Source organism: Stegostoma tigrinum, chromosome 28, assembly GCF_030684315.1.
Source record: "Stegostoma tigrinum isolate sSteTig4 chromosome 28, sSteTig4.hap1, whole genome shotgun sequence".
Classification (NCBI taxonomy): Eukaryota; Metazoa; Chordata; class Chondrichthyes; order Orectolobiformes; family Stegostomatidae; genus Stegostoma; species Stegostoma tigrinum.
The window spans coordinates 30,226,984-30,246,046 of record NC_081381.1 but is presented as its reverse complement, the minus strand read 5'-3'; the positions used below and the strand labels follow the sequence as shown (position 1 = coordinate 30,246,046).

The 19,063-nt window shown below is 43.8% G+C and overlaps 2 protein-coding genes across 3 annotated transcripts in view; both read left to right on the top strand.

Annotated features, from left to right (window-relative positions):
* Positions 1-11,235, top strand: part of ssu72 (SSU72 homolog, RNA polymerase II CTD phosphatase) — an 80,637-nt gene extending 69,402 nt beyond the window's left edge. Inside the window, exons 3-5 of the mRNA XM_048561588.2 lie at positions 6,864-7,003; positions 7,095-7,213; positions 10,945-11,235. Of these exons, the coding sequence (XP_048417545.1) occupies positions 6,864-7,003; positions 7,095-7,213; positions 10,945-11,046 (361 nt within the window). The 3' untranslated portion in view covers positions 11,047-11,235. The remainder of the gene's footprint in view (positions 1-6,863; positions 7,004-7,094; positions 7,214-10,944) is intronic.
* A 240-nt stretch (positions 11,236-11,475) lies between these two features.
* On the top strand, positions 11,476-16,354 carry LOC125466787 (transmembrane protein 240). Of its 2 annotated transcripts, none has more exons than XM_059655679.1 (4): positions 11,476-11,697; positions 12,192-12,298; positions 12,914-13,122; positions 14,693-16,354. In XM_059655679.1, exons 2-4 carry the CDS (start codon positions 12,213-12,215, stop codon positions 14,839-14,841), a joined length of 444 nt encoding a protein of 147 aa, XP_059511662.1. In that variant the 5' UTR covers positions 11,476-11,697; positions 12,192-12,212; the 3' UTR covers positions 14,842-16,354. The 2 variants fall into 2 exon arrangements, with proteins under 2 accessions (XP_059511662.1, XP_048417766.1); XM_048561809.2 differs by lacking the exon at positions 11,476-11,697 and adding an exon at positions 11,794-12,030.
* Positions 16,355-19,063: the final 2,709 nt, after the last annotated feature.

Here is a 19,063-nt window from a genome sequence, read left to right as displayed (position 1 = left end):
GAAAGTAAGGGGAATTTGACAAATGAGAAAATGCAGGAACGTGAACAGAATGATGCAGGACTAATTGGCCAGCTCTTTGGAAGAAATGACAAGATTTGATGGGCTGGATAACATCTTATCCTGTACAAGTTGCAATGCAGCACCAGTCTTTCACTAGAATTTGAATATCCAGATTCATACTTTTTCTGTTCTGGTTGTTTGCAGCTGTGATGGAGTAGAATTAGATCTGATTATTTCTGCTCAAATTAGAGGGAAAAGTCATCGTAGTTAATGGACCAGCTGTTCTGTCTGCTTTACGCAGTGCACAAACTATCTCCTTTATAGGTGCAGCAGTAGATTTAGATCATTTAGCTTCAGGTGTTTACTCTGCCTGGAATAACTGAAGTGGTGCAGACATGAAAGGGAATATCAGCAGAAATTGAGAATTTTTTAAACTATTTCTCTAGCCATGTGACAAGAATAATCCAAACAGACCATTTGTACCTTTCACAGTGTAATCGGACCACTGCTTTCGTGCACAAGAACTAATCTGAAAGATTATCAGTAAACATCATGTGCAAAAATTCTCCACTAAAATAGAATCATTTCAAAGGTCATGAGAAAAAAAGCAGTGGTGAGTGAGGATTGTCTTCAACAAACTGTTGTTTTGCTGTATATAAGCAGACTCTGCCAACTATACTGCTTGCTGGCCATGCACGTGACTTAAAATGAGAGGGGCTCTTGGCACTTCAAACCTAATCTTCCATATTTCATGAATGACCATTCTGTTTGCTGACATTTCCTGCTCAAAATGGCCATGCTTCCTAATCTCCATGTGAATCCATTCATCAACACTTTTGACAAAACAAAGTGCTACTAACACCCAATGGGCCTGGCAGCATCTGGTAAGACAAACTTCTGAAGATGTTTCGGAACCTATGAAAACAGAGAACCAGTGTTAATGTATCATATCTGACTTCAGAAGTCTGTTTCTGTCTTGCAACAGATGCTGTCGACGTACTGAGTGTTTCCAGCAAATTATTTTTTTCAACAACCAGATTGTGGATTTTATAAGAGATAATGGGAACTGCAGATGCTGGAGAATCCAAGATAACAAAGTGTGGAGCTGGATGAACACAGACCAAGCAGCATCTTTGGAGCACAAAAGCTGACGTTTCGGGCTCAGACCCTTCATCAGAAAACATCAGCTTTTGTACTCCTAAGATGCTGCTTGGCCTGCTGCGTTCATCCAGCTCCAAACTTTGTTATTGTGGATTTTATTGGAAAGTTTGAGGGCATGATGGCCAACAGTAACGCAGTCAGTTGTTCAAGCAGGTACAGCTTTATAAGTTTCTTGAATATCTGTTGTAGGTTTTGGAAAGATTATACACCAATCTCAATCAGTAAAAGCAAAATCTCTCCCCCCACCCGTCCCCTTCTTGACATGCTCAGCGCTTGGTCAACCTTTTGCTCTACATGAGGTCTGGTAATGATTGTGTTGCACTAGGAAAGGTGGAAACCCTGCTTTCTTCCCAAGATGATGCACAAATCTGTACCTTAAATTCTCTACCACTGCTCCCTCTTTCTATTTGGATGTCTCCATAACTTCTACCTCTTCACCGTCTCATTATTAAAATGACTTGTTAAAGCACAATGTTTTAATACCTCAAGTTACACCTTCAGCATAACTTGCACCTGAGGATGCCAGAGAGCAAGTGGCCTACTCTGTGTTTGAGATGGAAAGCAAGTGATAATCATCAAATATTTCAGCGAGAGAGAATTGACCCTGACTTTCTGTGCTGGGCACAGGTATGTGTTCAACTAAATGTAAACAGTTGTAGATAGAACAATTGTGAATATAATTGCTGAATTAATGTAGGCCGGTTTATTCAGCTAACCTTCAAAACATTGTAAAAAGTCTGCAGTGATTCATATTTTTAATAAATCTTTGTGCTCAGCAGAATGTTTATTGCGGTGTTATTATGAACATATTCTGAATTGGCAACTACTTTTGCTTTGCTTTTTTAACACTTCCTGACATAGCTAATTTTCTGACAGTGACAAGATTTAGCCTGGTGTTCATCCATTGGTAACTAGTTAATTGTACTAGGATCCAGGAGAAGGAATGAGGTATGATTTGGAGGTTAAGAAAGTCAACTGCTATACATATGCTACACACTAAATGCAACTGCTATTTGACAGCATCCAAACAACAATAATGCATGGGTTTCCATCTAACATTCCTTTGAATTACTAAACTTCCTACTCCATAACACATCTTGTTGATTTTCATTTATCAGTTCCTTCCTCCATTCTCGGTATTTTTCATGCATCTCTAAAAGATGTCTATTGTTTGAATTACCTTCATTCACCAATGTTTTACTTGCCTATTATCACTGACCAACCTCAGGATAAACCACATTGTGGTCTTTGACTTTTAAGTTGCCTTTTTGTGCTGTTTTCTTTCTCTGCTCCCCACTGCTAGGCCAGATTTCTTCCATTACAGCTTGGCTATCTATCTTGTCCAGTGGCCATTCTTCTTGTGGCCCTGAATAATAACACTCAATAAGCTTCCCACTTGGGGTGAAACAAATGGGCCTGGCCAGGCACAGCCCAGTCTGCATATGACAACATTTTTCTAGTTTTATTAGAAACTAGTTTGAGAACTTTGTGGCCCCCCCCCCCCCCGCCGCCATAAAACACCACCACTGCCATTGCTACAATCACCAAAAGGCTAATTATGGTACTTTTGCACATTACTTAAAATTAATTTACAGACCATAAATCAAATCACTGCCCTCCACTGGTGTGGTTCAGTTACACACTCCTTTTAATAAATGTTGCTTCCCTCTAAGCAGCGCCACGCGCTGACATTAGCTGGTGACAGATGGACAATGACTTCCAAATATTTGATCAGACGTGCCCCTATGTCTGGCAGTATACTCTGGAACATTTTGCAGTAACTCCTTTTGAGATTGGCTGGCTGAGCATCAGTCCCACCCCTCAACAAGCTGGTTGAAGTTGAGAAGGAGATGGATATTGATGTACACTTACTCCACATTTTGTTTCTAAATTGTCACTGTGCTTTGGTTCTGAATATAGATACCAATTCAGCTCGCTCCAAAATAAGTGGTTTACAGCTGTATTTCCTGTCATGAAGATGGCCCGTCCTCAGAAATAATTTGTTTGGGGTTGTCCTGAAGCTATGAAAAATGATGTATACAAGAATGTTATTTTAGATACCAATTCTTTATCACCATCTGGAACAATTGCTATCTTCTCTCTCCCATCCAGGTTTCTCATTATTAGAGAAAGTTGTAGCAAATTAAAGTGTAGCAGAATTGCCATTAAATGTTAATACAGTTTAGTTTCAGTGCTAAGTTGTAAGAAATTTACAAGCTAATTACTGAACAAGATAACCACAAACAATTTGTCAAATCATTGTGTGGGGAGAAAACTGAACGGTAGCATTCTATGGAATGACCAGTTTCTGCATTCAAGAATAAACCAGGCTAAGCAATTTGCTTACCTCTTCTGGAGGCTGATGTGTACACATCCTGTGGCAGCCAAAGCATAGTGACAAGTTAAAAATAGAGTCTGCAGCATTTTAACGTCACATTGCTTGATACAGATACAGAGATAATGGGAACTGCAGATGCTGGAGATTCCAAGATAATAAAATGTGAGGCTGGACGAACACAGCAGGCCAAGCAGCATCTCAGGAGCACAAAAGCTGACGTTTCGGGCCTAGACCCTTCATCAGAGGCTCTCTGATGAAGGGTCTAGGCCCGAAACGTCAGCTTTTGTGCTCCTGAGATGCTGCTTGGCCTGCTGTGTTCGTCCAGCCTCACATTTTATTATCTTGATACAGATACAGTTGTGTTTGTGCACTCAGTAGTTTTTGATCTTGAGACACAACACTTGAATTTGTGTCCAAAACTAAACTTCTGACATTGCTTTTCTGAAAGAGATATTGGAGCATGTATCTTCTCACCTGTGGGATACTTGCAAAGCAGCACAAGTCAATCTTTAGCATAATCCATGCACCAGGTTTTCTTGAGTCCCAACTGGCTGAACCTTTGGGTCAAACAGTCAGACTTCCCTGAGTTCACCAAATGCATGTAAGTGAGATTCATTTTCGTGAATTCATTGTAACCCTTGCTGAGTTTGCTCATGAAGTTCCTTCCATATTTGTGAAGTAGTCTGCCTAATTTTATAAAAATTGAAAACTGTGAATGCTGTAAATTAGGAACAAAAACAGACATTGCTGGAAAAGCTCAGTAGGTCTGGCAGCACGTGTGAAGAAAAATCAGAGTTAATGTTTTGGGTCTGGTGATCTTTCCTCAGAACTTGGGTCACTGGACCCAAAACGTTAACTCTGATTTTTCTTCACAGGTGTCACCAGACCTGCTGAGCTTTTCCAGCAACTTCTTTTAGTGCCTAATTTTATCTTGACATCCACCTTTCCATGATCCTATTCTGTATGATTGCTTTTTAAGGCATTTCTGTATTCCAAATTGCTGGTGATTTGTAACTGGCCATATAGTGAATAACTTGATCATCGAGCTTACTACTCTACCCTTAAAAGCTAGACAACAGCTCCCATTCTAAAACATTTGAGGTTTAAATTTATTTTCATTATTTCCTTATAATGTGACTGAGGAAAAAATGTCAGTTTTGGAATTCTCCAGTGATTAAACAGCTAATTCTAGTGAGATGGAACAAGCAATTTTTTTTTGACATGCAAGTGATGTTTGGATTTTTGTGTCCCCAATGTCAAAAGTTAGCTATCTTCATGTGTTACTAAGTTAGTGAGCTGATCACTGGTGTGTCAAACCTGAAACCTTGCCCCCTTTTTTTAGGGAGAACTTTTTAAGAACAGTCAAGATGTTTCCAAGACAAATGCATGTTCTCACGTGAGTGATTGTTATTAGTGCTCTGTTTTTTGCGAATGATTGAAGTAGTGGGATTTTTTTCTAATAGAAATTAGATGGCAGATGTGATGGTTAATAGGATATTCACTCTGCCAGACAATCATCATTGAAGGATTTGAGAGTTGAAATCTCCATGTAAATGAAGTTCTCGACAAACTGAAATCAAGTGTTCTGAGCTATTTGCTGCTGTGGGGTGAGATTTAGTTTACATAATATGACCATATGGCTAATACTTAGTTCAGTACCAAAGGAAGCTAGTTATTTTGAGTAGTTTACATGTAGCTGTTATATTGATACTAGTGGTTTGTTAAACTTGCTGGGCTTTATAAAACTTTGTTCACTGCAGTCATCCAAACCATCAAACTGTCCATGCTGCAACCCATCTGATTACGACTTTCCAGGCAGTGTCATCACTGTTTGTGATCACTGTTGCGTATTCCATATAACCCCTACAGTGTGGAAACAGGCCCTTCAGCCCAACAAATCCACACTGACCCTCAGAGCATCCCACCAGACCTACTCCCCAAACCTGCCTAATCTAAACATTCCTGAACACATTGGGCAATTTAGCATGGCACATCCATCTAACCTGCACATCTTTGGACTGTGGGAGGAAACTGGAGCACTTGGAGGAAACCCACACAAACTTGGGGAGAAAGTGCAAACTCCACACAGTTGTCTAAGGGGGAAATCGAACCTGGGCCTTTGTGCTGTGAGGCAGCAGTGCTAACCACTGAGTCACTGTGCTGCCCATATTGTAGCTTGAAAACTGGGCAGGAAGTTTCTCGCTTGTACAAAATGTTGCTTTTAGTTCAAATAGGATTGTGTTTTCTTTTAATATTAAATCTTTTGGGTTGGAAAACAGCTTTTCTCTCAGCGGTTGTAAATAAAGTATCAAGACCTTCTTTGCTGCTTAAACTTTAAACAGTTTGATTGCACTGATAAAATGTAATTCATTATTGTCCCTTGTTTTGGTCTGAGCTGTTCCATTACTGCTGGTACCAATAAGTCATCAGGGCCAATCACTGTAGGTTTCATAACTTACACAGCTTTCACAAGACTCTCAAGTTTATTACTCTTTTTGAGAGCCTTCTGCATATTACCATACAAGGAACAAGTAAATTTGAGACTGGATTCGGGCTATCAAACAAGAGAGGAGAAATTGGTGGACAGTGATGTCAATGGACTGGTAATCAAGGGACCCAGGCTAATGTTCAATGGGCTTGGGTTCAAATCCCACAATAATAGAATTAATAAATAAATCTGGAATTGAAAGCAGTAAATGTAAATGCAAAATAATCATTGTTGTAACAACATATTTTGTTTTCATGAGATATGAGTTCTGCTAGATGGCCAGTGTTTATTACCCATCTCTAATTTCCCTCGAGAACCTTTTTGAAGTGCTGCAGTTCTTGGAGTGAACAGGGCACCGGTGCTATTCCTTTCAGAATTTGTAACATTCAAATAGAACTGAATGGCTTGCTAGCTCATTTTGATGAGCACACTACGAGGATATGGAGTCACGTGTAGGCAAGAGCAGATAAAGATGACAAATTTTGTTACCTAAAGGATGTCAGGGACAGCTTTTATTCACTAATGACCTTTCCTTTTACTTAAGGAAATCTGTCACTGTTGCCCAGTCTGGTTTATTATATATGATACTAAATTTTCGGCAATGATCGGTGGTTAACTTCTAAGTGCCCCTGAAAACACCCAGCAAGTCACTCTGTACAAGAGCAAATAATGATGGACAATAAACGCTGTCTTTTCCAGCAACACTTGCATCCTATCGAAGAACTTGAGTTTTTATTCCCCCAGTATTCAGCCCGGATTTATAAATTTGAGAGGTTGTCTTAACTGGGTCTAGTGTACAAGCTGTGGAAAATCTGAATCCTATGCAAGTTTATAGGTTACTCCATGTGTACATTATGTTCCTTGACCTCAGTGCAGATATACACAGAACGGAATTCTTCACATGTTGGACAGAAACAAGCGGATAAAATCTCGACCAGAACGTTTCCAGACCTGCAAAGACCAGTTTGATCTAATAGTGACCTGTGAGGAACGGGTATACGATCAGGTGCTTGAAGGTAAAATGGCCATCCCTTGTGTTCGCCAAGCCTTTGACCTTGCTGCTTATGAAACGTGGTTTGCTGATGCCCCCGTATTATGATTTCCCAGATCTGAATTCGAGAGAACAGGAGACATTCCAGTCAGTGCATGTCATAAACGTGGACATTCAGGATAATCATGAAGAAGCCACAATTGGAGCTTTCCTCATTTGTGAACTGTGCCAACGTGTAAGTGTTGCACCTTTTGTGTATTGGGAGGACTGGGAAAGAATATCAAACAGCACAGAATAACATCTCAATGAATCCAAATGCGATCTCCTGTAATCCAGCCAAATGTTTGCAGGTGAATGTATCTTGTTTTACTGAACACTTAACACATTTTACTTGTGTTGCAATTTTGACATTTTTGTAAGAATTTTACATAGCTATTGTCATGTGATCGAATAGTCAACATTGAACATGTTTTGCAACGTGTTGGTAAGTGCACCAATTTGGCATGTGTTCTAAAGAAGGTGACTATGTTTTGAGTGAGGAACAATCAATAGAAATTGAGCCATTTTTGTTAGAACAATTATTGAAGTCTTTCAGAACGCCTAATGCTAGGATCTTCGCTATGATGCTCCAAGCTTGTTACACCAATGTCATTTTTCCTGCAGCCGTATCCCTGGCAAAATTGGATTAAAACTATTCAAGTTTGATCCCTGAAGTCTATTTTCGATAAAGCTGATAACATACTTTTGGTGCCAAAATATTGAAATTACTCATGTAGTTTTCTGAAATAACAATTCCTCTGAGAATGTTGTCTCTCCTTTCACTGACATTACCTATTCTGTGCAACTATTACTGTTCTGTATTTCCTGTATAACCAGAAGCTGACAGAATGGCTTCTGCAGTGATATTTAACATAAACTGTTTGGTTTACATTCATAGTGTGGGAATGTTAATTGCAAAGCCTCAAAATCTTAGTGTGAAAAGTGCCGTAGAGTCTCATGCTGAGTATTTTGCGGAACACTAGGACACTTACCAGGTAGCAAAATTCATAGAAAGTATCAAATTATCAAACAACGTCCACACTTTGCAGTGACTGAAGAGAACTGCATTTGGGCAAAATACATTTGGGAGGATAAAGTGATGAAATTCTGTTTCATTTCTAAAAATTATCCTCTGTTCACTCTCTGTTCATTTGGTAATAGTTGGGGGGGGGAAATGTAGTCTTTCAAGCTGATTGTTTGTCATGATTTTAGACAAACTCCTACATTGTCGATTCAAAACCTAACCATCAGAGGCAACCTGAAGGGAACAACACTGCTGGATTCCAGGGTGGCTTGGAATTCAGTTCCTATGGGGAGAAATTGAGCCAAAATATACTTAGCAGATTTTGCTATAAGAATATAAAATGCACGGGCGCAAATAGATGATCTGTCCTTTTTTTTAAACTTGCTCAACTGTTCAGAAAGACCACAGTTGATCTCTCCTCCCAAACCCTATAATCCCTTATCTTTGTATCCAAAAATGTATCTGTCTGTCTTGAGTGGACTCAACAACTGAGCATACGCTGCTCTCTTTGGAGAATTCCAAAAGTCCACAATTCTGAGTGAAACTTTCTTTCCTAGCCTGATAAACAGTACCCGCTTTGTTCTGTGACTCTAACCCTTCCTTATAGTCTCTGTGGTCAAGGGAATCATCCTTCCAGTATCTGCCCAATCAGTGCCTTTTTAATATTTTTATTTTTCATTGGGGTAATCTCTCATTCTTCAAATTTTCAGAATGTAGTCTGTCTGCTTGATCTCTCCTTAATGGCCACGTCCTCATCCTAGGAATCCTTCCAGTGAATCATTACTGCACTCCTTCCAAAGATAGTTATGTAAAGAGACTAAAGCAATACACTGTATTCACAGGTGTGGTCTCATCAGGGTGCCATACAATTGCAGTAAAACTACTTCACTCTTTTATTCTTTAATCTTTTTTATTCATGTACAAGAATACACAGGTATCTCCTAAATTCCCAGATGTAGGCATTCAAAGAAACACACACACGCACGCGCGCACACACACACACACACAATATCAGAAATACTTGAGCCCTAAGTGGTGGCATTCACAGTACCCCACTTGATAGAACCTGCCTACCTGGAAATGGCCTGTTTATTCCTACTGTTTGGATCTGTGGTTCTTCCTCAACTGTAGTCCCGTGAGCCCTTTTTTTGTATAATAACCTCATGCACAATGGATGACTTATCCATATGAATGGATATGGTGCTTCATATCCACTTTTTCCCCCCTTGCCTAATGAACTAGTTACAGCTACAAAAATGAAATTTGTCAAACACAACTGCCTTTCATAAATCTGTAGCTGCTGCATAATTATTTGACATCCTAATTGCTCCATTAACACATCCCTAATAGATTCTAGTGTTTTCCCTGTTTTGATGTTTGATTAACTAGTCTTTAGTTTTCTCTCTGTTCTCCTTTCTGGCATCAAAACAAACTAAGTAAACACCTCTTTCCTCCTGCCCCCCCCCCCCAAAAAAAAGTGTTATGTGCTCCGCTCAGTGTTGGACTTGAACCCTGAACCTTGTGACTCAGGCAAATGTGTGCCCAACTGAGCTGCAGATGACCGCCAATGGAGTCCTGTTTGCAAGTCGGGGAACTTCACATCCCCACAGTAATCCTGACCCTGATATTGCTACCTGCTCTGCATAATTGCCACTGAGCCCATAGCGGAAGTGTGCATCTACTTTCCCACTGCAGGGAAATGCTCAGCCCTGCTTTTAGGCCATTCCCATGGTAACACTGTGAGAAAGTTAGCAAATAGGGTATTAAGCTTGCCCATCCTTTTGATGGGACCCAGTGTTTATGTTGTAGCAGCTCAATGCTTCCACAATTTAAATGGCCTCCAGTTAGAACATGGTACTTAAGGCAGGACTGTGCAGCAGGAAGGGAGTGATTGCTGGTAATCATCCCCCTTTCCCAAGTCCCTGCAACCTGAAAATCTTAACCACCCCCCCGCCCATCCCAATATGAATTTAAAATTGGATGAACATTCTACAGTCTAACAGTTTAGTTCATTTTAAATCTGCTACACCAGTTATGTACTGTTGTCACTGTCATTTTTAAAAGTTAGAAGATTATCCATCCACCCCCTCCACCCCCCAATTGAAACTTACACAGGAAAGTGCAATCTACCCATGTAAATTCCAGTCACTTTCTTTAACAACTCCAACTAAAGCAGTAGTTTTTGTCCCTCCACACTTTTTAAAAATGTTACTATGTTTCTACAGTTTGACGTTTTATGGGTAGGAGGGAATTAAGTAGAGGAAATCATGGGTAGGAGGGATTTAAGAGGAAAAGGTGGTTTTGAAAAACAGGCTTAACTGTTCTCCATTGGAGCGCAGGTGGTGAAATAAAATGGGAGGGGAGGGCTAGGCTGTGGGTTGAATCCCAACAGAGGCAAAACTACCTGAGACAACACGGTGCCGTGCTGCATTTGGGCATGAAGGCCATAGCCCCACCTGGGGATCTCTGGACCAGCCCCTGCCTGTTGGCTCTTCCCCGTAATTGTAGTTCACGGGACGTCAGGTCTGAGGGGAAGGCTGAGCCCTCGGCTAGAGCTGGGAAGGTGAATGAAATATTGGTGGCTACGTTTAAGTTGTGGTTTATGATAGATTCCCTTTCTCTCTCCTTTCTCCCATCCCCAACAAATACCGAAGGAGTATTCCAAATTGTGTTTGTTTTTTTAGTTGTCCTCGACGCGTGAGACTCCATTTTTAACCAACCTCTAGTTGAATCATTTGGAGCAGAGGCCAGCTGGCATTGCGTTCTCTGAACGTGACCATCTCCTGAGCTCCTGTTCCTTCGTTCTCCTCATCCTCCCCTCCCTCTTCTGTCTTCCTCAGCCTCAGTCCTTTCACGATCCCGCTGTTGAACGTTGACCTTTTTGCCATGTTGGTTGTGTTTAGATCCAGCGGACCGAAGACATGGAGAATGAGATCGATGAGCTTATCCAGGAACTGGAGGAGAAGAGCGGCCGGACCTTCCTTCACACTGTCTGCTTCTACTGAGGGCGGGGCGGTGGGCTCTGCGGTGCTGATCTGTATATAATTTATAGTTTATTTTAAGTTTGAACCGCTGCTCGGCGCTGGTCCTGTAACGTGTCTCAATGAATCTCTCTTGTAGAACAGAGTCTCCATCTAACGATGGTGCAAAGTGTTCCAACGTGAAGCTTCATTAAAACAAAATCCTTGGTCAGAGCCCAGCCTCCTCTCTGTTTATTTCTCCAATCATCACACTTCACATGTTTACAAAATAATAATGTGGGGGTGGGGAGGAATAGTTCACGGTGTGGTGCTAGTTTGTGGGTTTGATACTAGCGGTACTGTGCTGATGAATACAGAACGAGCAACACATACAGTTATACAGAGAGCCGTGCCTGGGCGCTGCAATGTCAGCACTTGCGGGGGGGGGGGGGGGGAGAGCGCTGTGTAGCCACCGTTATAGTGGGAGGGGGGGAGAAATAACTCCACCTTCCTGATCTACCCCATCCTACCCCCCAAATACTCAGCTTTTTCAGGGTCTTTCATGCCCGACTCCAGACTTTACAGCTGCTGCCTCCCATTCCCAATTAAGCCCTGCCTCTGAATTATTTATCGACTGTGGGGCGGATCAATGTGTAACTGCGGCAGGGAGAGAGCCTCGGCAGCAATGTGGCGCATGTGAGGGATTCCGAGGGGAGGGGGAGTAGGGGGGGGGGTGGTGGGGAGGCCGGGCTGCTGTTTGTGTAGGGATAGGAGGGAGGACGGGGGAGGGGAGGGTGAACGGTTCAAGGGTCCGGGAGGACTGGTCCCCGCTTCTCTTTTCTACTACCACCCCCCCCCCCCGACCTCCCCCCCAACTCCCCACCACTGAGAGCAGGGGGAGAGCGGTCACCGAGTGAAGCGGTGCCCGAGGACACGCTGCCCGCAGCCAGGAGGAAGCAGAGGCTGCGATTTATGCTCCTCACCGCCAACACCATGATCTTCATGTTGGTGGGGACGTCCATGGTGATGGTAAGCAGCACCGGGGCCCGCCTGCTGCATGCTGTGTGTTGCGGTAATTTGCATGAGGCTGGCGGCGGCGGCCAGGCTTTCGGAGCCGGCGGCTGTGTCCGGGTTCACGCTCACTCATACCGCTCTCCCTCACGCTGCTCTACCTTGTCGGCTCTTTACAGGCGATAGCTTGCATCGTGGATATGAACGCGCTGTTGGACCGATTCCACAATTATATCCTCCCGCATTTACGGGGTGAAGACCGGGTCTGTCACTGCAACTGTGGAAGGTAAGTGCTCACCTTCCACACAGCCTGCTCTCACACAGCACCAGCGGAAGGAGCTTCCTTTGGTGTTAGTGGGACCTGACTGAAGTGTACCCCCATCCCTTCGACATTCACCACCCTTCTGTCCCTTTCTATCCCTTCACTCATGACGAGCCCTGTGCCTTGGCGCTCTGCTCTCACCACCACCCTCTTCCCCCATATCATTGTACCCTCCCAAGTCCCTCATCACTCTTTTCTCACACCACCTTCTCCTCCTCCCATCTTCATTACCTCTGCAACCCCTGTTTCATCCCTTTCATCTACACCTCCAACCCTTCTCACTGCACCTCCTCCCTCACACATTAGCCCCTTCCCCCACTCCCCATACTCCTGTCCTTACCCCTATATTCTTGTACCCTCCTCCTCCCCCCCACAATTGCCCCTCCCTTTCCCTCCCTCATTCTCTCCCCTCCTTTCAGACTCTTGCCCCCACATTAGAATTCCCCTTCTGCCCCACACCTCCCTCTTCCACATGCCCCACCCCCTCCACTCTACTAGCCATCTCCCAGCTCTCTGAGTACTGTCTGTCTGCTCTTCTAGCCTTATCTACCTCTAACTCTCTCCCCCACTTTCTTATAGGCACCACATTCACTATGTAATTCCCTACGATGCTGATCAGTCCGTGGTCGATTCCTCAGAAAATTACTTTGTGACGGACAATGTGACAAAGCAGGAGATTGACCTGATGCTGGGTCTGCTGCTGGGCTTCTGTATCAGCTGGTTCCTGGTGTGGATGGATGGTGTCCTTCACTGTGTTGTCAGGGCCTGGAGGACAAGCCGGCGTTACGGTGAGTGGGCTATTGACGAGAAGGTGGTGGGGAGGTGGGCCAGCTTTTTGAATGTACATGTGTCTGCACCAAAAACTTATCCTCATTTCTAAATCCTTTGGGTTCACCAACTTAACTCTCCCCTACACTGACCCACACTGGGGCCCGCTTGATTCAGAAATCAAGTTTGAACAGATTCTGGGGAATAGATTCATCAAAGTTCGAAGGCATTAAAACCTGTGATTGGTTTGTCCTGGTCAGTCTGATTTGTCCAGACCTCATGCTGTGTTGGGCTGGATTGGATTCAGCGAGACTCACACTGGAAGAGGTGATTCTGGACTGAGGGAGGGCAGTTCGGGCGCTGGGAGAGGTGCATCCGGACTGAGGGAGGGCGGTTCGGGCGCTGGGAGAGGTGCATCGGACTGAGGGAGGGTGGTTCGGGCGCTGGGAGAGGTGAATCCGGACTGAGGGAGGGCGGTTCGGGCGCTGGGAGAGGTGAATCCGGACCGAGGGAGGGCGGTTCGGGCGCTGGGAAAGGTGAGTCCGGACTGAGGGAGGGCGGTTCAGGCGCTGGGAGAGGTGAATCCGGACTGAGGGAGGGCGGTTAGGGTGCTGGGAGAGGTGAGTCCGGACTGAGGGCGGGCGGTTCGGGCGCTGGGAGAGGTGAATCCGGACTGAGGGAGGGCGGTTAGGGCGCTGGGAGAGGTGAATCCGGACTGAGGGAGGGCGGTTTGGTCGCTGGGAGAGGTGACTCCGGACCGAGGGAGGGCGGTTCAAGTGCTGGGAGAGGTGAATCCGGACTGAGGGAGGGTGGGTCGGGTTCTGGGAGAGGTGAATCCAGATTTAGGGAGTGCGGTTCGGGTGCTGGGAGAGGGGAGTGCGGTTCGGGCGCTGGGAGAGGTGAGTCCGGTTCGGGCGCTGGGAGAGGTGAGTCCGGTTCGGGCGCTGGGAGAGGTGAGTCCGGACTGAGGGAGGGCGGTTTGGGCGCTGGGAGAGGTGAGTCCGGACTGAGGGAGGGCGGTTCGGGCGCTGGGAGAGGTGAGTCCAGACTGAGGGAGGGTGGTTCGGGCGCTGGGAGAGGTGAGTCTGGACTGAGGGAGGGCGGTTCGGGCGCTGGGAGATGTGAGTCCGGATGTCCGGACTGAGGGAGGGCGGTTCGGGCGCTGGGAGAGGTGAGTCCGGACTGAGGGAGGGCGGTCCGGGCGCTGGGAGAGGTGAATCCGGACTGAGGGAGGGCGGTCCGGGCGCTGGAAGAGATGAGTCCGGACTGAGGGAGGACGGTTCGGGTGCTGGGAGAGGTGTGTCCGGACTGAGGGAGGGTGGTTCGGGCGCTGGGAGAGCTGAATCCGGACTGAGGGAGGGCGGTTCGGGCTCTGGAAGAGATGAGTCCGGACTGAGGGAGGGCGGTTCGGGTGCTGGGAGAGGTGTGTCCGGACTGAGGGAGGGCGGTTCGGGCGCTGGGAGAGCTGAATCCGGACTGAGGGAGGGTGGTTAGGGCGCTGGGAGAGGTGAATCCGGACTGAGGGAGGTTGGTTCGGGCGCTGGTGCGAGGGTAAATTTTGCTGAGATGCTGTTTCATTTTCTTTTGCAGATAATTCCTGGTCCTGGATCCCAAGGTTATGTAATCTGAAGGACTTTAGGAGACGTTCCCACCGGCAGTATGAGGACTCAGCGGGGAATATGGTGCATATCAAACAGAAACTATATCATAATGGGCACCCTAGCCCCCGACACCTGTAACTTTTAACTGCTGGAAAGCTGGGACTCAAAACTTGGAGCCTGTGGAGACTCCAGACTGTTTTTAAACTGGATGAAAAGTCAACACTGCTCCCCCCGATGAGATGGTGGCTGTCATAAGGCAGCTGGAGTGACCTGTACATTTTGTAAATACCCTGGGTTACTGCCCAAAGTGGCTGCTTCTCTGTAATCGTTTCTTATTTGAGTACGTAGAACAAGAGGTGCTCGGAGATGACTCACTGGTAATCTGGTTTTAACTTTTTTGCAAATCACCCCATTATGTTAAAATCTGCTCATAGATCTCCTTCCCTGCCTGTGTACACTGACCTCCCTACGTCAACCTACCAGTCTACCAGAGTCTGTGTAATCTGGTAGATTAATGGGACTCCTGTCTCTTTTGAAGGCAACATTTAAGACCCACAGTTTGTGAATGAAATACAATCAACCTGAATAATTGCAGCCAACCCAGGAGTGTATTGGCTCTGTGGTCACTGTAGAGTGAGAGTACTCATGTCCAGTGTTGGTTAGAAATTTAGTCCAATTGACCAGTTTAGACTTTAAAATGCCCTGGTGTTTTGTTGTGGAGGGTTCTTAGTTATTTGGAAGTAGGTATGTTTGGACCTGGTTTTCGGTAATAGGAGCAGCTGAGAAATCTTCAGGCAAGGAATTCAAGGCCAAAATCAGGTCCCAGACTGTATGCTTGAGGCAATTTAGAATCGTGCTACTCTGTAGGATATTACCACAGGATGTGTAAAGATTCAGTAGTCTATAGTACACTGTAAACCCACCACCATTAAAAATATCAATTCCCACGCTCCTCCTTTTATTGAAATTTAATATTGCAACAAAAGGAACTGTAATTTGTAACTAAAATTTGTAATTCTTTTGTGTAGTTAAATGTGAGGGCTGTTAAACTGCCTCTTCCAGTTATTCCCACCCCCTCCATTTATCTGCTCCTCCCTATCCTGTGCATCTCTACACAAACCCCCTTGCACTGGAAGGTTGGTACATGCCATTCCCCTCCAGTCACTGCTGCTGAACAGGAGATTTAACTGGGCAGCTGGAATATCTATCCGATGTAAAGAGCTGAATTCTGAGGGCAGTAGGTGGAATTGATTAATAATATAAGAGCAATTAACTGGAAAATGCCATAACCTGTTGTGAGAACTGTCTAATAACATTGAATTGCCCACTTTCTCTTAGGAAACTACAATAATTTCCTATATATTTCCAGAAAGGCCATTGCACATAAGACCAATGCTGTCAGCTCTCAGATACTTGAACACTATTCTGACTGGGATGAGAACTCGGGTAAAGAGGGATATCTGAGCTGTTTCAATACCTGCTAATTGTTAATTTCTTTCTCACTAGTGCTGATTTGTTATCTTGTGGAAATGTGTGTGAAATGTACACGGATGAGGCGGGCTGAAGGCACAAAGTGTGTTTAAAAATACAGAACAGGTGAATGTGAAAAGTGTCAGAGGGGAATAAAAATTAAAAGTAATTTTGATGTTGATTTGTGTAAGGGTTAGATTTTTTTTTGTTGCCAGAAATCAGCCAATTCTCTGGGATGGATGAACACTATCCAGAGAATTTACAAAGAACAGAAAAGTTGTCTATGAATAGAATGGAAATGGCTAATGTGACAAAAACTGGTAACTCGAAGCCCTGTAAGCAGAACGAATCTTGGCAAACAGAGCACTCTTAATGAAACTGTCCTGGTAATCACAGTCCAATTAACTAAAATCTCAAGAAACAGAAAGCTGATGACCACAGCAGTACCTGTATGACGATAGCCCAATAAATGGCAGTCATTGTGGATTTGGGAGCAGCGTTCCCTGTTTACTCCAATTTTTATGTGAATAACATTACAAATTGAGAGAATTCAAATAACTTTCAAAATTGTATTGAAATTACAACATGGGAACAGATCATTCAACCCTGCCATAGTTGATATGAGCAGTAGCTCATAATCCTGCATGCCAGCCATCCTTCCACCTCCCTTATAATCTCCTATCTAATGTATTGCAAAAATGTTCACAGAGCACTCCACCACCTGAAGAACCTCAGCAATATCAGTAATAATAGCCTCAGAATTATTGGGTTGTCTTTAAAACCCATCTGATTAACACCTACCGGGGAAGGAAATCCACTAGCCTTCCCCATGCTGGCCTATGTAATTCCAAGCTCGCAGCATTGTGCTCACATCTTAGCTGCCTTTTAAAATTGCCCGGCATGTTATTCGGTTGATTTCAAAAAAGTGATTCACCATGACCATCTCTAGGGCTCTTCATTAAATTTTAGCATTACCAGTGATGCCCGACATCTTGGGAATGAAGTTTTAAAAATGATTAAGGGTTCTAATGCTGTCTCCTAATCTTTTACATTTTAAAATTATTCCTATATCTCTTGTTTATACTCATGAGAACAGTTTGTTCTTTCTATTCTGTCATTGCAGTCTATGTAAGCATCAAGTGTAAGATATGAGATAGTAAAATGTGAGGCTGGGTGAACACAGCAGGCCCAGCAGCATCTCAGGAGCACAAAAGCTGACGTTTTGGGCCTAGACCCTTCATCAAGTGTAAGATATGAACTGGGATTTTTAAATGGCATATTCATAAGGGAGCAAGGGTATGTATAGGTAAGTATTGAAGGATGTTCCCCAAATTTCTGTGCTAAGCTGTATCTCTCTCATGTGACGTAGAAGTTAAGGCTGCAGTCAATAGATTTGTTCTGAAGGCAGAGCTCATTCACTTCATGTGAGTGAGATTGTGTAGAGGTCATTCAAAGATCAAATGAAATGCTTACTGTCGTCTAGATAAAGTGACAAGTCATAATGAAAGGAAGGGAAGATTATTCTCTATCTAAACTGCGACCCACTTGCTGTGCAGTTTGCTCCCTTTGTGTTCCAATATGTTATTTTTATGTATATAGTCTAAACACGTCATCTTTGTGTTTAGCATTATGACTGGTCCTTTATGTCCGGTGATAGTCTAACATGACTATCTGTGTATATAATATGAACCTGACTCCAAAATTTCTACAGGATGCTGCCATTTGTAAAATTTATTCAGTGGATGTGAGCGTTGCAGATTGAGGGAAGCATTTATTGCCTATCCTTGTGTTCAGTGTAATCTCACTGTGTGTCCTATGTGTCTGAATCCTTTGAGTATGACTTTACTTTTGCATACATATTACTCCTGATGATTCAGTCATATATTACTGAAATTTGCATTACGCATTGTAAATTACAGGAGGGATTTGGTGCTAAGGATAAATGATCAGATAGTTACGACTAAGTGTATTCAAATCACTTGTATTTAAGCCCATCTTTCGCTGTACCAGCCCCAGGCTTTGGAATTTACGATCAAACCTCTTCATTTTTCTTAAGACCCAAACTCCCTTAACACTCACCGCTTTGTCTAAATTTTTGTTTATCCGTATAATGTATTTTTCTTTGCTCATCTTTTAAAAATCTCATTTATGGGAAGGGCCTTAGCTTTTTTTGGGCCTACATGCCGTGATGTGACCCCTCCTCTCTGCATAATTTAATTTGTCCTCATTTCTGTAAATGGTGAACCTGTGTATGTAAACATCATCACATTCCCCTTTCAACTGCAGTTGCCTTTATATACACTGCAAACCTTTCTGTTAGTGTACAATGTGATGTCTATTCCCTTGTATGTAATGTCACCCCCTTTTCTTTCATTAGCAACCTCTAGATTGGGATCCTCCACAAGTGGAAACACCTTTTCTACATCTACCCTATCAAACTTCATCATAAATTTCAACTTTTCCATCATATTACTACTTGGCCTTCTCTTTTCCCAGTGTAAAGAACCACAACCTGTTTGATAGATTTCTAGGTATCAAGGAATAATGCAGGAAAATTGCACTGAAGTACCAGATCAGCCATCACATAGTTGAATGGTGGAGCAGGCTAGATGGGCCAATATACCTACTCCTGCTCCAATTTCCTATGTGTATTTAGCTTTCCTTGATGAAAATAGTCTCAGTTTTTGTGGAAAATGTTTTAGCACTTTTTTCCAAACTGCATCGCTTTGATAAGATGAAGATCAGAACTTCAACCTTACCTTGTCATCACCAGCTCAACTTCTCTACAGTCTCTGATTTGTCACACTGTTTGTACAATATCCTATATTGGAAAGAGCAGAAATTTGCTACAGTTAAAGATCAGCTAAACCAAGCATTTTTCTTATCTTCC

What these genes read in the sequence shown, in the direction of transcription:
- LOC125466787 (XM_048561809.2), top strand. Translation starts at nt 11,974, where the DNA reads ATGCTCCTCACCGCCAACACCATGATCTTCATGTTGGTGGGGACGTCC. An exon ending in TGGGGACGTCCATGGTGATG is followed by an intron (nt 12,031 to 12,191) that starts GTAAGCAGCACC and finishes GGCTCTTTACAG; the next exon opens with GCGATAGCTTGCATCGTGGA. An exon ending in GAGGACAAGCCGGCGTTACG is followed by an intron (nt 13,123 to 14,692) that starts GTGAGTGGGCTA and finishes TTTCTTTTGCAG; the next exon opens with ATAATTCCTGGTCCTGGATC.